At 50.1% G+C, this 15448-nt stretch overlaps 4 protein-coding genes across 4 annotated transcripts; all 4 read left to right on the forward strand.

Moving 5' to 3' along the window:
- Window positions 1-1565: 1565 nt before the first annotated feature.
- On the forward strand, window positions 1566-5645 carry PENARI_c003G08092 (ABC transporter ATP-binding protein; the record flags this gene model as incomplete). The annotated part of the gene is made up of 1 exon (XM_022628569.1): window positions 1566-5645. One exon carries the CDS (start codon window positions 1566-1568, stop codon window positions 5643-5645), a length of 4080 nt encoding a protein of 1359 aa, XP_022491804.1.
- A 1150-nt stretch (window positions 5646-6795) lies between these two features.
- On the forward strand, window positions 6796-7611 carry PENARI_c003G02236 (uncharacterized protein; the record flags this gene model as incomplete). The annotated part of the gene is made up of 1 exon (XM_022628157.1): window positions 6796-7611. One exon carries the CDS (start codon window positions 6796-6798, stop codon window positions 7609-7611), a length of 816 nt encoding a protein of 271 aa, XP_022492106.1.
- A 1026-nt stretch (window positions 7612-8637) lies between these two features.
- PENARI_c003G03444 (uncharacterized protein) lies at window positions 8638-11391 on the forward strand (the record flags this gene model as incomplete). Its single annotated transcript, XM_022628236.1, has 3 exons — window positions 8638-8754; window positions 8813-9311; window positions 9368-11391. The coding sequence occupies 3 exons, from the start codon at window positions 8638-8640 to the stop codon at window positions 11389-11391; spliced, it is 2640 nt and encodes an 879-aa protein (XP_022491498.1).
- A 750-nt stretch (window positions 11392-12141) lies between these two features.
- Window positions 12142-14268, forward strand: PENARI_c003G09914 (putative flavin-binding monooxygenase; the record flags this gene model as incomplete). The annotated part of the gene is made up of 5 exons (XM_022628694.1): window positions 12142-12757; window positions 12812-12918; window positions 12992-13527; window positions 13595-14048; window positions 14107-14268. 5 exons carry the CDS (start codon window positions 12142-12144, stop codon window positions 14266-14268), a joined length of 1875 nt encoding a protein of 624 aa, XP_022491706.1.
- Window positions 14269-15448: the final 1180 nt, after the last annotated feature.

Here is a 15448-nt window from a genome sequence, read left to right on the forward strand (position 1 = left end):
AGTCTAGGTTTCTTTGGTTAAGACGAGATATGCGTGACAAAAAATGGCGTGCGGGTGGCGCTAGCCGCGGGGTTTCTGGTTCTTGTTTCGGTTCCCATTCTGTTTGTATGCTTTTTTTCCTGTGTTGTACATATACTGTTCATAATCAAGAGCTTGGAGTTCAAATCACTGTACAAATATCAACGTAGTTGCGGCTTTATCGGCAGTCTGTCCCACGGTACAAAAAGCGTTGACCTACTAGTTGGCTGAGCACAACCTATCACGATGAGAACTGGGCAGGATACTCCACATGACAAAGATGGGACACAACTTAACATACAAAATCGGAAAGACCTACAACAAATGGGTAGCTCAGTCGGAAAGAGCATACCTTGGACTTGCAATGCCTATGAATAATAATACAGGAATCAGGGAGTAATGTTGCATTAACCCATAGCCCCGACCTAAACAACAGGCAACGATCGTCAAATTTATTCCCGCGGTCAGACGTGGACCCTGGTTTTAGTGGAGACACGGCAAATTCCAAGACTCGCACCTTGCGTTTCAAGGTTTTGCTTTGACTGAGTTTTCAATTTTGCACTTTGGCGTGAATCTAATCTGATTGATAAAATGATTGATAAAAGAGGACGCCACATCCGTGAATCTACATCTACGTCTTATAAAGGGATATGGCTAACACAATAAAAGAGCATAATATAACACACTAGGAATAAGCATTCAATTCGCATCCTAGCACAGACTGACAAAACCAGCGTAGCAAGTCACAACCCCTCTAATACCCGTGACCGAACAAACCCTTGAATAAACTTCCACTTCTGCACGCACAAACTTATCAGATGGAGATAAAAAGACAAAGTGGAGGGGGATAGAAAACAGAAAAGGGGTTCTGCCATCCACTGCTCACAACCTCATTGGACGAAAACCCTTCTTATGGATTCGATGGAGAACGTTACAGCACTCTTGCCCTTGGCACGATGCCAGCTCCCAACATTCTCCGAGGCCGGAGGGGCAACACGAGATTGATGACTTCCATTCTGGGAATCGATCTTCGAGGCCTAAGATCCTGTTCCCGCCTTTTGGCGTTCTGAATGGCGGCATTTGGGTGTCGGTTTGCTCCACTTTGCGCGACGGACTTTGATCGGATGTCGGAGTTGGGGAGTTTGCGGGTTTCGTTCCTGGTTTCTTCGCTTGGGCCTTTCCTTTTGGTGGTTGGTGGGATGGGTTCTTGCTTTTCTTGCCCTTTTTCTGTGCCTTTCTGTACTCTATACTTCTTCCTTGTCTTGCGGAGTCGCTGTGCGCTCTGCTTTTTGTTACGGAGTCTCGTTTATGGAATTGCCGAGTTACGTCAATCAATGGACTTTGTTTGAGTGGATCTTTTGTTCTGGCTGTGGGATACCTATTTATTCCCACCGTTAAAGACGGTTGCTAGATCTTGTCGAGTCCGTGGCAGGACCGTTGTTCCGTTGCGTACACTAGCTGGCTAGTGTGAATCAAAGATATGTCGTCAGAGAAAGAAGATATATCAGAGAGGAAGAGGTCCCAAGTGGTATGTCCACGGCCAAAAGATGCCCAAGTATAAAACTGACCATGTCAAGGCGAAGTACTTGAACAAGTGCATTCCCACTAAGCAGGGCCTCGGCAAATTCTTCTCATACACCCGACTCCTTTTCTCCCTCGATTACACAAAGACCGATGTCCTCCTCATCGTAACCGCTGTCTTCTTCGCCGTCGCAGCAGGCATCCCCTTCCCACTCCTCGGTATCGTCTTCGGTGATCTAATAAACGACCTAAACACGGCTACCTGCGTCCCATCCGAAACATCAAATACCGACGTAACAGGCTCAGTACGCACAAAAGTCCTCTACGTGATCTATATTACCATCGCCAATTTCTGCTTTATCTATATCCACTGCAGCTGCTGGAGTTTGATCAGCGAACGCATTGCCCGGCGATACCGTCGCCGCTACTTCGAAAGCGTGATCAGGCAAGAAACGGGCTATATCGAGAGTCTACCAGCCGGAGATGTCGTTTCCAGACTCGTGGGGGATATCGAGGTCGTGCAATCGGGTACCTCGGAGAAAGTCGGTTTGGTCATTTCTACCGTTTCATATTTTGTGACTTCGTATGTCGTTGCGTTCATCAAAGTCCCGCAGATTGCGGGTATGTTGATGTCGGTGGTGCCATGTTTCTTTGCAATGACTTATGTGGGAGGGTATTATATCAAGAAATATGGTGGGCTGATCAGCCAGCGTGCTAATGCTGCTACGTCTATTGCCTCTTCGAGCTTGTCGCATTTGATGCTGGTGCATGCTTTCAACGCGCACGATCGACTAGAAAAGTTGTTTGCGGATTATCTCTCCGAGTCTCGGATAGATGCTCTTAAGAAGGCTGCAACCCATGCTTGCCAGTTGGGATTTCTTTATTTCGTTGCTTACAGCGCCAATGCCTTGGCTTTCTGGGAAGGTGCTCGTTTGATCGCGGACTCGGTGGAAGCTGGCGGGACGGGGGTGTCAGTGGGTGCGGTATATACGGTCATCTTCGTCCTGATTGATGCTTCGTTCATTCTCAGTCAAGTTGCGCCATTTGTTCACGTCTTCGCTTCCGCGGCTGGCGCAGCTGATAGACTACTCGAGGTCATCCATCGTGAATCGAACATTGATGGGACATCCGATTCTGGTGATAAGTCTGCACCTTTCAATTCCGGAGACATCACTTTCCGAGATGTGCACTTCACATACCCGTCTCGCCCGGACGTGCCTGTTCTCAAAGGTGTCGACTTTGCCATTCCGCCTCGGAAACACACTGCAATTGTTGGTCCATCTGGTGGAGGCAAGTCGACCATTGTGGCCCTTTTGGAGCGTTTCTATGATCCCCTGTCTGGAGAAATCTCCATTGGAAACCAAAACTTCCGTGATTTGAACGTGAAGTATCTGAGGGGGAACATTGGCTTCGTACAACAAGAACCATCATTGCTGGACCGCTCAATTCTGGAAAACATCGCCTATGGACTCGTCACCTCTGCAGCTGAACACCACCAATCCTTGGCCCCCTTCATCTTCGATTCCACTCTCCCTGACCTAGTCGCCCAACTTCGCACAGGTCTTTCAGAAAAGAAAGCACTTGAAGGTCATGATCCTAAAGTAGCTGAGATCGTGTCTTTAGTACGACAGGCTGCCACCAGCTCAAATGCTTTGAGCTTCATTGACGCCCTACCACATGGCCTTGCTACAACCGCAGGCTCATCTGGCAACATGCTGAGTGGAGGCCAGAAGCAGCGCATTGCCCTAGCTAGAGCTCTAGTGCGAGAACCCACATTGCTCATCCTCGATGAGGCGACGGCAGCATTGGATTCCACCAGTGAACAATTAATCCAAGAGGCACTGGCCAAGGTGTCGGAACGCGTGACTACTGTTTCAATTGCACACCGTCTCGCCACGGCAAAGGATGCACACAAAATTGTAGTCATCCAAAAAGGCAGAGTGGTTGAAGAAGGACCTCATGCAGAGCTAGTCGCAAAGGGAGGTTCATATGCTGAGATGGTCCGCCTTCAGAATCTTGGGAAGTTGAGCATCGGTACGCTTAAACAGGATCCTATACGCCAAACCAGAGAGACGGCCATTATCGAGACATTGCCAGTGGATAACAAGGAGGCTTTATTGGATATTCTTGGTGCCGATGTCACGGATGAAACTTTGCCTGCATACGAGGGTGTCGTCAAAAAGGAGACCAAAAAAGAACAGAAACGACGCGAGAAAGAGCTCAAGGCAAAGAAAAAGCCCAAGCGCTCGGGTTGGTTCACCACAAAGTTCACTTGGTCTCTACTGCGTCCGAATATGCACTTCATCCTAATTGGCTTTGCGATGTCCGTCATTATCGGTGGTAGCTATTCCGCCGAGGCCGTCATCTTCGGACATACAGTTGGCGCCTTGAGTCCCTGTGGTGGAGCAGACGGTATCCGATCAGGTGGAAGCCTATACGGACTACTATTCTTCATTATGGCTCTGATTGAGCTAGGCGCAAATGTGATCAGCGGCTGTGCATATGGCTGGGCAGCCGACAAGATCCTCTACCGGATCCGAGTCCTGTCACTACGATCTCTCTTGAACCAGACTATGACGTGGCATGGTGATGATGATCGCTCTCCGGGAACTCTCATCACATACATCACCGGTGATGCCACTGCATTGAGCAGCATCACTGGAACAACCATCGGGCTGTTGCTGGCTACTGCCGTCAACTTGGTGGCTGGTATGGTGATATCGTTCGCTATTGCGTGGAAGATTGCTATCGTTCTTCTGCCCACGATCCCTGTGCTCCTGATCGCGGGCATGATGAAGCTACGCACCCAGGCCCAGTTCGCTGAACGACACCAGAAGGCTTTTGCGAAAGCGACAGCCATTACTGTTGAAGCTGTCAGTAACATACGGGCTGTGTCGGCATTTTCCCTGGAGAAACAGTCCTATGCAGTCTATGAACGGGCACTCAAAGCCCCGTACCGCGAGACATTGAAGTCGATTGCCTTTGGCAATGTTTTCCTTGCAACGGCGTTCAGCATTAGCAATCTTGTCTATGCCCTAGCCTACTGGTGGGGTACTCGGCAGATCATCGCTGGACTCTACTCTCAGACTCAATTCTTCATTGTGTTGCCGGCTCTTTTGTTCAGTACCCAGTCTTGCGGACAGATGTTTGCACTTGCACCTGATATCTCCAAGGCTGGACTAGCAGCATCGAACATTGCTGAGCTGCTCACCACCCGATCCAGCGACGAGGAGCTGAACTTTGAGACGAAGGGCCAGAAAGTCGACGTCAATCTTCTTGAAGAGAAGATACCTGACCCCGAAGCAGCACACCCAGAACAGCGCTTGCTCAACTCAACCGAAGCACCTCCAATGATGAGCGGTATCGGTGCCGAGCTCCAAAACGTCCACTTCGAGTATCCCTCCCGACCCGGCCAGCCCGTCCTCCGCGGTCTAAGCCTAAGAATTCAGCCCGGTCAATTTTGCGCCCTCGTCGGCTCCAGCGGCTCTGGTAAATCAACAACATTCGCCATGCTGGAGCGCTTCTACCGTCCAGAGTCCGGTGCAGTAATAATCGACGGTGTCAATATCACCCGGCAACTAGGCACAAAATTCCGTGACGACATTGCACTCGTCCCACAAGAAAACGTCATGTTCGAAGGCACAGTCGCATTCAACATCGGCCTCGGAGCCCGACCCGGCCACCAGCCAACACAAGCCGAAATCGAAGAAGCATGTCACATGGCCAATGTCCACGAAGTGATAATGGCGTTACCTCAAGGATACCAAACGCAATGCAGCCACGACGGAAAACAATTCTCGGGCGGACAGAGACAACGGCTATCAATTGCCCGAGCGCTTGTTCGTCGGCCGCGCATGTTACTTCTCGATGAATCGACCAGTGCGTTAGATGTTGAGTCCGAGAAGAGAATCCAGGAGGCGCTGGCTACGCTTGCTGGTCGTACGACCATCGTTGCTATTGCGCATCGGTTGAATACTATTCATCGGGCTGATTGCATTTATCTTATTGAAGATGGACGTTGTGTTGAGCAGGGGACTCATGATGAGCTTGTTCAGGCTAGTGAGTCTTATCGGACGAATGTTATTCATCAGTCGTTGGAGACTTGATATTTGGGGGTTTTGTGACATTTTGGATTGAAGTTTTGTGTATAGCGTTAGAATGAAAGATCAAATATAGACGAACATATATACGGTTCACACCACTGCTATTGCTCTTCCTGTTCCTCTCATTACTACTCCTCCCCGTTGGCCTCCGCCTTCCCCTTGCCTTTCTCACTGTAAGACAACCTTTTAAGATATTGCGCCATGTTATCGAAAATCCCCCTTTCTGTCCCTCGTAAATCCTCGTGTCCACGGTTCCATGACAGAAATCCTCCCTGGTATGAGAGGTGGTTTAGCAATGCGTTCTTGCCTTTCTCAGACTGCACCATAGCTATGATACGGGCGACACTTGGGGAATGGGCGTGGCGCGTAGTGTATCGACGTTGTCTGGTGTCATTGGTGGTTCGGCGGCGATTGATTCCGCTGGGGCGTTACGACGCCAGCCCTGGTGTAGCTTCGTAGTTCTACTTTTCTGGTTCTAATTCCAAATATCTATGTAGTTCTTTTCTTAGGGACCTTCACCCAAGCTTACTAAATAGGCAGAGTGGTCGTGATACATATAAATAATCACTAGAGACAACTAGACCCAATAATAGGTTTCTCAGATTATAAACATGAGCCATGTTCTTTGAAACCCCTACCGTTATATAATCTATATAGTCAACCCACTATTTCTAAACAACTCGATGATGGGAAAAGGGAAATTGAAAAAAGAGAGGCCAATGAAACGGTATACTCGCTTCGAGGCTTTCGCGTAGAGATCAGTGGTACGTATACTCTTTATGACCCTTGTTGTATCAAACCTGCAATAGAGCGCGTTATATCCTTGAATCCGAGGTTGAGATATATAGAAAACAAAGAATGGCCTTGTTCTTTTGTAAACTTGATGTTCTTCGAACAAAGAACAATAAGACTCGTTGACAATAAGCATTGTCTTGGGATCATCTTTGAATGAACAAGAGCAAAGAGAACGCCTCTTTGAGATCAAATTTAGCCCCGCAGACGACGGATGTGATAGATATATAAGCCCTGGTTTCTCCACAGGAAATAGGATCATATACCTTACTATTTCACTAATTTTACGCAGTGAGCTTCGTTACCCTATACATTTCCGTTCCACAAATAATATATAACCACGTTGACTAAATATTCAACTATGCCACCTCAACCTAAAGTGAAGAAGGACATCAAGCTCCCTATTGAGTTCAACCCCGGCCCTAGAGTACAGCTTCCAACTAGGGTGAATTCCGAAAGAGCCCACGAAGAGGCTTACCGCGCTTGGTATTCTATCCCCTATCAACCTGCGTATCATGGAGATGCCCTGGCAGCCCTAGAAGGAAGATCCACAAAGAGGGCCCCAACGAGGACCATAAAAAGGACTCATGAAAGTACTCGTGAAAAAGCTACAGAGAGGACCCAAGAAAAGGCCCGGACTCCCCAGACACTGTGCCATGTTATGCGACGAGCGATTACTAACTATAAAATCAGAGATCTCTCTTTGCCCAAATTGCTATTTGAACTTCGGCGTGAGAACGGTCCCGTGACAGGGATCAAGGTAGAAGATATGCACAAATTCGTGTGCGCATCACACCTTGTTTGGGAGATGTGCTCTGCGCTCGCACAGAACGGCGACGATCCCAAATGGACAGAAATGTTCAAAATCTGGGAACCGCAGTATGCGGAGGTTAGGGCTCAGATTGCTTCTTGTAAAGGCAAGACTAGGTTCTCTGTTGTTATTCCTCCCCCTCCGGTGGATCTTACAATTGTTGAGCATCGCGCTCATCTTGCTTCTGGATACGAGCGGAAAATATTTGAGTTAGCGGGAACCGAGTTCGCCTATAGCAGTTCCTTGCATCTGTGTGATGATCTGTGCGAGCTTCGCAAATATCTCACTGTCCTTTCAACTCGTCCTAAGTGGGGGTCATTGAGCATCACTTTCCGGCATGAGCCTTGGTTCCCGGAGGGAAGGTGACAAACTAGCCCTAATTGTCTAGCTTTAAATAAGTACTGAACTACACTACGCTTTGATCATTCTGTTCAGCCGTAAGGTCAATACCGTTTTTCTTCAAAGATACATTCGGGTGCTATTCATAGGATAACTCTAAACTTTTATACACGATGGACAGAAGTTAAAAAGATTCTAAAGCAACGAGCTAGAAACACAACGATTGTTCCAAGCATCCTGAAGGCGTCATACTGCGTGCTCTGCCCCGCTCGAACGGGAGAGCCGTGGTACCACTGAATTACTGTAGATTATGGAAAATAGCGAGAGAAAGAGTATGCGGCGCACGCGTAATACAAGTGTGTAGCTTCATGTTAGAACATTGATCATAGGATGAGTTAGTTAGTCAGCTTGCCCTAAGCTAAAGTATACATAGAAAGTCACTTAACTTAGTTATGCATGTACTATGTATATTGGAGCACTCGCCAGTTTCAGCTGCTCTGACATCCAATAAAAGAGCATGGAGAATTGTGCCCATCGAACCTCTGCAAAAGGAGAGAACATTTTACTTGGCGGCCCACGGTTACCACAATGCCGGAACCGAACGGGAGAACACCAAAGAAGGGATAATATGCATCCCTGATGCTTCAGGTTAATATAGGGAAAAATCTCACCGAATTGCATTGACAACATTCTTTACTATGTGGCGCCGTCTACATAACGTTACTCCGTACACATGGTGTTCCCCGGCGACATGTTCATCTCGGCCGTGCCGTGCCTAATCTCCGTGGAGCCACTCATATGTAGAGACCCTTTTTTCGTGGCTTGATCGACAGACCTCAATCGAAGAAGATCGGCGACTATCTACGCCGATCATCTACAATACGAGATCTTAGTGCACAAAAGATCCATTGAAGCATACCATCGGTATATATGGGCGGGTAGGGGTGGTTTTTCATTTTGTTCCGTTCATTCTTTTCCATACTCGTCACTCCTTGATTTACTTCCCAGTCGCTCTTTTCGGATCTTTTTTTTGATCCAGTCATTCTTTTCAATATGGCCCCTGTTTGGTCATGGGTGGGCGCCTTCCTAGCAGCCCTGCCGGTGGCTCTGGCAGGACATGGCGACCCTATTGCCCAAAAATACATCGTCGAGTTTGCTGATTCCAAGACTGTTCGTCTACATATTAGCGCCGCCATGGCAAATTGCATAGATATACTAATTTATACAGTCCTCAACCAGCTTCCTCTCCACACTGAATGCCCACGGCATTCCTGCCAGTCTCAACCATGACTTGTCCTTTGCTCTCTTCCATGGCGGATCTTTCACTTTGCTCGACGACCAGAGCGAGGCTGCCATTGTCAAGCAGATCTCCTCGTGGCCTGTGGTCAAGAAGGTCTCCCCCGTCCGTGAGCTGTACCACCCCAAACGCGACGCTACGAGCGTTGCCCATGGCGCACCCGCCCGCCGTAATCCTCCCTCTCATGGTATCCGACGCCGTGACACGGCAGGTCACGAAGGCAACGATTACCCTCACATCATGACCGGAGTTGACAAGTTGCGCCAGCAGGGCTACCTAGGAACAGGTATTCGCGTAGCAGTTGTTGACTCCGGCGTTGACTACAAGCATCCCGCGCTTGGAGGCTGCTTTGGCAAGGGCTGCCTGGTTGAGTTCGGCTTCAACTTCCTTGACAACACTACTGACCCGTGGGAAGGCCACAGTGGACATGGTATGTTTACCTTCAGGGATGCAGTATATCTGGATCTTTCAGCTGATAGCCCGTAGGTACTCATGTCTCTGGACTGATTGCCGCTCAGCCTAACCCCTACAACTTCACCGGCGTGGCCCCGAATGTGACTCTGGGTCACTACAAGGTCCTTGGAACGCCTTCAGTACACACCGGTACCGACATTGTCGCTGCCGCTTTCAAGATGGCCTACGAGGACAAAGCAGACATCATCTCGGCATCGTTTGGCACGTACAAGGGCTGGAGTGACGAACCGTGGGGACAACTGATCCAGAAATTGGCCGAGGCCGGTCTTCCCTCATTCATTGCAAGTGGCAATGACGGAAGTTTAGGTCTGTTCCTGGCCTCGAATGGCATCGACAACTCCGCCGGCATCGGCATCGGATCCTTCAACAACTTGTATAGTCCCCTGCTGCTGACTGGAGCCTCATATTCCACCCGAAACACCACCAAGGAATTTGGCTGGCAGATCGCGGGTACACACGACTTCAAAAATGGCACCTACTCTCTCTACCCGAGCAGCCTGAATGCATCCGTCGTGGGTGATTCTTGCAAGCCGTGGACGGCAGGCCACCCCGACGTCTCCGACAAGATCGTGCTCATCCGCTATGGTGGCTGCAAAGGCAGTCAGCAGCAGGCCAACGCGGTGAAGGCCGGTGCTAAGAACATCCTGTTTTATAACAATGTACCAGGCACCTATGAGCTCCCCGTTCAGGACCCTGGTCTGGTGGGCCTGGGAATGGTCTCTTCCCAGACTGGCGCGAACTGGGTGAAACTGGTCGCATCTGGAGCCAACGTCACCCTGCACATGACTAGCGAAAAGAACTCCAAACCCTTCTTTACCAATGAGAAAAACCCTCAATCTGGTGGCCAAGTTAGTGATTTCAGTCAGTGGGGCCCCAGCAACGAGCTCCTCCCTGTGACAGCAGCCTCAGGGGTCGGTGGCTTCATGCTGTCGACATGGCCGGTCCTTGAGGGCAGCTACGCCATCGACACCGGTACCTCGATGGCGACCCCCTACGTTGCTGGCTGCATTGCTCTCTTGATGGAGGCTCGCGGCAAGGGCAAAGTGACTCCTGCTGAGATCAAGTCTCTGTTGTCGACCACTTCCACCCCGAATGTGTTCCATGATGGCGTTATAGCCTCACCTTTCCTGGCCTCCGTGGCGCAGCAGGGAGGTGGCCTTATCGATGCCTACAAGCTTGTGCACACCACCACCAAGTTCAATGTAAGCACTATCGCCTTCAACGACACCGAGCATATCGCCCCGGCATATATCCGCATCAACAACACCGCCTCCGAGTCGCGTGTCTACACTGTCAGCCATGTGGGCGCCGCTACCGTCTACGCATTGTCCGACAATAGTTCCATCCCCCAAGTAAACAAGCTCGGCAAATTCGTGGACCGCACAACCGAGGGTGCCTCGCTGAAGTTCAGCTCATCCAGCGTGCGCGTGGCCGCCGGTGGGTCGGCTGTGTTAAAGGTCACTGCCACCCCGCCCAAGGGTCTCATCGCCCGTCGCATCCCCGTCTACAGCGGATTCATCACGTTCAACGGGACCACCACGAATGATTCTTTCTCGGTTCCATACCTGGGCGTTGCCACCGCTATGCGCAACGTGACGATCCTAGATACCACGCAAGGTAGCAATTCTCTCATCGACAGCAGCACCCAACAAGCCGTCCAGGCCAACCACCAGTTCGTCGTGCCGGGCGAGAACGACCCGATAGACCGCGCGAACACCAGCTACCCCATCTTCCAGACCAAGCTTTCCATGGGAACGGATCTGCTCCTCGTCGGCGTCAAGCCCGCCAACAGCCACGCTATTCTCCCAGTGCAGGCTCCCCGGACAGCCCTCCCCCGGAGTGTTGATGGCGTGACTGGCCCAAGCCCCACATCATGGACGGGCGAATTGGCAAACGGATCGTATGTCCCGGCCGGCAATTACTCTTTGGTTGTGCGTGCGCTGAGGATCTTTGGCAACCGCACTAACCCGAGTGATTATCAAACCGTGCGGTCGGTCAATTTTGGGATCACATATGCTCCCCCAGCCAACAATTAGCTATAGAGCTGTTCTAGCAGGTGACGGACCTCAGCATGCCTTTCTATATGCTCAGGCTTTGGCTTTTATTGTCCGTTGGGCAACTTATACATTCGTATCTGTCCTATTGTGAATAGGGGATGGACGGAAGTTATTATCAGTTATATTATTTTCATTACCTGGTTCACAGACTGATCTACCGTACAAGTCGTTCTCTTACCCTAATCTATAATTAGACATCGCGATAAATTGCCTGTTTCCTTCCCTCTATAAGAAAATATGACCTGAAAATCCCGGAAACCCCAGTTCACAGTAGTCTTGGCATTGGCGATTCTGCACGTTACCGACTAAACAAGTATAAACAGCCCTGTGGCGTATCCACAAAGAGTAAAAGTGCCTGAATATACCACATTTAGAAATGATCCAGAACCGATCGCCAGGTATTCCCTTTAGGGCGACAATCAGCTCGGCCGACCTGCTTGGATAGTCTCGGCAGCCATTTCCCCGATCTCCCCACATACTTCGGGGAGGAGTCCGCCCTGACGTTTGTTACTCCACGTTCACGGAGATACGCCGTGGGGTTCGCTTGAGTTGCCAGGAAGCTCCGGCAAAACGGCGAAAAGGAGGGGGTGAGAGGATATAAAAATGGCGAAGGAACCATTGTACGACGCAGAATAAATCATTTCTTACGCGGAGCTATACCGTCGTCGCAACGTCCACCTCCATTGACCACGACACGCACATCCAATACAATATAAGAATCCCCCCAAAATGGCAACAACATTAACAGGTGGAAACCCACACATAATCCAACTCCCAAAAACACCCCCAAACACCCCCTCGGACCCACGCACAATCGCCCAACAATGGCTCTCAACCCTTTCAGCGCAGCTATCGCACCCAGCCACGCTGAACATCGCAGACATATTCCACACAGAGTCCTGGTGGCGCGACATGCTCGCGTTAGATTGGGACATGCGCACCGTGCATACAGCGCCGCAAATCGCAGAATTCCTTAGGCAGCACCAGAGCAAAGCGCAGCTATGCGGATTCCGACTGCAAGACCAGGGCCAGTTCCAGCCGCGCCTGGAACAGGTTGTCTCAGGGCTGAGTTGGGTTTCTTCGATGTTTTTCTTTAAGAGTGCTGTTGGGACTGGGACTGGGATGCTGCGGCTTACGCAGGGTGCTGATGGGGTTTGGAGGGCTTATGCTGTTTATACTTCGTTGCAGGAGTTGGAGGATGCGAGGGAGCCGTTGGGGAAGTTTAGGGCTGAGGGGACGACGGAGTCTATGCCTGGTGGTTTGGCTGGGGGGACTTGGATTGAGAGGAGGGACAGGCAGAGGGAGTTTTTGGATGGGGAGCCGACTACTTTGGTTGTCGGGGCTGGTAAGGGTTGTTTTATTTAATTTAGGGGATTGTTTAATGCTGATACTTGGATAGGTCAGGCTGGTTTGAATATGGGTGCGCGGTTGCAGAGTGTTGGGATATCGTGTCTGATCGTCGATAAGAATGACCGCGTCGGTGATAATTGGCGTAACCGGTACAGGGTGAGTAGAGCGAGAGTTGATGAGGACATCGGAAATATAAGAAAAGAATTGCATACTGATTCTCGACATTCAGACACTGGTTACCCACGATCCAGCCGAATTCACACACATGGCCTACCTGCCTTTCCCACAGAACTGGCCGCAGTTCACACCAAAGGACAAACTGGGCGACTGGTTCGAAGCATATGCGAGCATTATGGAGTTAAATGTCTGGATGAAGACATCCGTGGTCTCAGCAGACTATGACGACGCCATTGCAAAGTGGACAGTAGTTGTTGCTCGCGGTGATGGCTCTCAACGGACGCTGCGTCCTCGTCATATCGTTTGGTGTACTGGTCACTCTGGCGAGGCACGTATTCCCTCGTTCCCCGGCCAGGAGTCCTTCCAGGGCAGGGTATATCATGGCAGTCAGCACCGTGATGCCTCGGAGTCGGATGTCCGGGGAAAGAAGGTGATCGTTGTCGGAACTGGAAACAGTGGCCATGATATTGCGCAGAACTATTACGAAAACGGGGCCGATGTTACCATGCTGCAGCGCAGTGGGACATATGTCCTGACTGCCGATAAGGGTGTCTTCATGATGCATAAAGGAATGCATGAGGATGGCGGGTATGTTCTTCTCGCCTATCTTTGCCTCGGTGAATTGTGCCTTCATGATACTAACGGAATATCCCAGGCCCCCAACTGAAGAATGCGACATCGCTACAGAAAGTCTCCCCTGGCCCGTTCAACTCGCCTTGAGCGTCCACTTGACGAAGCGTATCGCCGAAGCTGAAAAAGATACACTAGACGGGCTCCGCCGCGCCGGCTTCCAACTTGACTTCGGTCCCGACGGCGCCGGTATTGCACGCGCATACTTCACCCGCGGTGGAGGCTACTATATTGATGTGGGATGCAGCCAGCTCATCATCGACGGCAAGATTAAAGTGAAGCACAGCCCAGGCGGCATCAATGGCTTCGGAAATCGGGAGCTACAGTTGGCAGATGGCGACTCCCTCCCAGCAGATATTGTCGTTCTCGCTACCGGATATGATAACATGCGTACGACTGTGCGCAAGGTCTTGGGTGATAAGGTTGCAGACAGATGTTCCGATGTTTGGGACTTGGATGGGGAGGGTGAGGTCAATGCTGTATGTATCCATTTCTTTCTTTTTGTTTCAATGTTTTCTTTGCTAATCCACTTCTTAGATGTGGCGTCCCAGCGGCCATCCGGGCTTCTGGTATCATGGAGGAAATCTGGCGTTGTGCCGTGTTTACTCCAAGTTCCTTGCACTTCAGATCAAGGCTGTTGAGAGTGGCCTGTCTCCTGGAATTAGACAGCAGAGTATGAACAGAGAGGCCAAGATCTAAGATAGTTTCTCTTGAAAACTGGATTTTATAACTTCCCCGAAGCGAGTATGCCGTTTCATGTATTGTTTTCGCCCTGCTTGGCCTCTCATTTTTCCACCTCTTTTTTGCCCATTTTCGAGTGTCTCGGGCTCATCATTAGATTGTATAAAGGAGGGGGAGGAGGGATTGTGAAAGGACTTACGGCCTATGACTGTATGAGATGATTACATATCAGATTACATTAAGAATGGGCGACATTAGAAGGACCCCCATATTTCATAATTGGACCCTAGATAACGGCTTTGTAGCATGAGGGTTTCTACCCCATCAAGATCCGAATAGAGAGTCCTGAAACAACATAGAAGGGGAGGCAGTCTGATAGTAGTGACGTGCTATCTTACTAAATGGCTCTTTGAGGCCTAGGTTCGTTCTTTGCGAGGCACCCACATCCTCCAGTTCCCCGAGGCAAAAGGCTAGTCGGATTAGCCTGTGAGCGAAAGTAATAGGACGGGAAGTGGGTGTGAGATCAGGTATCTGCGAGTCTTCCCCGGAAAGGGAATGGCTGTGCTGATGCGAGGACTGCAGTATCTAAGTGGAGCATTGTGTTGCTTGCCGCCGGTGAGAAAAACCAAGGCGACATGGGGAGCAGGCAAGACTGAATAGAGATATCCGGTGAGCGATGAACCTCTAGAGAGAGTCGTTATTAGCCAATTACCCGTAAGGATGAGCATCCTGTAGCATCAAATGCGAAAGTCTTGATATGCTTTGTTGCCACTGCACTTGAGTTGGGTTCCTCCGCTGCTGGATGAGCTTATGCACCATTTCTTCGACATGCTTAATAGGATGCCCAAATCCTTTGTGGGGATCAAATGTGCTTTCTAGTATCTCCTGGCTTATGCATGGAAAGCCCCGACCTTGACAATACACGCAGGCCGAGTTGGAGACCAGCCCAAACTCACACCTTCGCTTGCGATGCTTGCACTCCCAGCAGCTGAATGTGCCCTTATGCACTTTTCTTCGCTTGAGGCTCGGCTCATCGCTCGCTTTGGTTTGGTCCGTGACTTTTGCTGATAACATTCGGCAGTCTAAGATTGTTCAGGCTGAGACGAATTGTCAAGATTGGGGCCAGAAAGGGGCCATTGACTCTTTTCCCGAGCAAAGCACAATGGTTTTTCAGTCGCTCAGTTTTCCCCATTCAAAC

Source organism: Penicillium arizonense (genome assembly GCF_001773325.1).
Source record: "Penicillium arizonense strain CBS 141311 chromosome Unknown PENARI_contig003, whole genome shotgun sequence".
NCBI lineage: Eukaryota > Fungi > Ascomycota > Eurotiomycetes > Eurotiales > Aspergillaceae > Penicillium > Penicillium arizonense.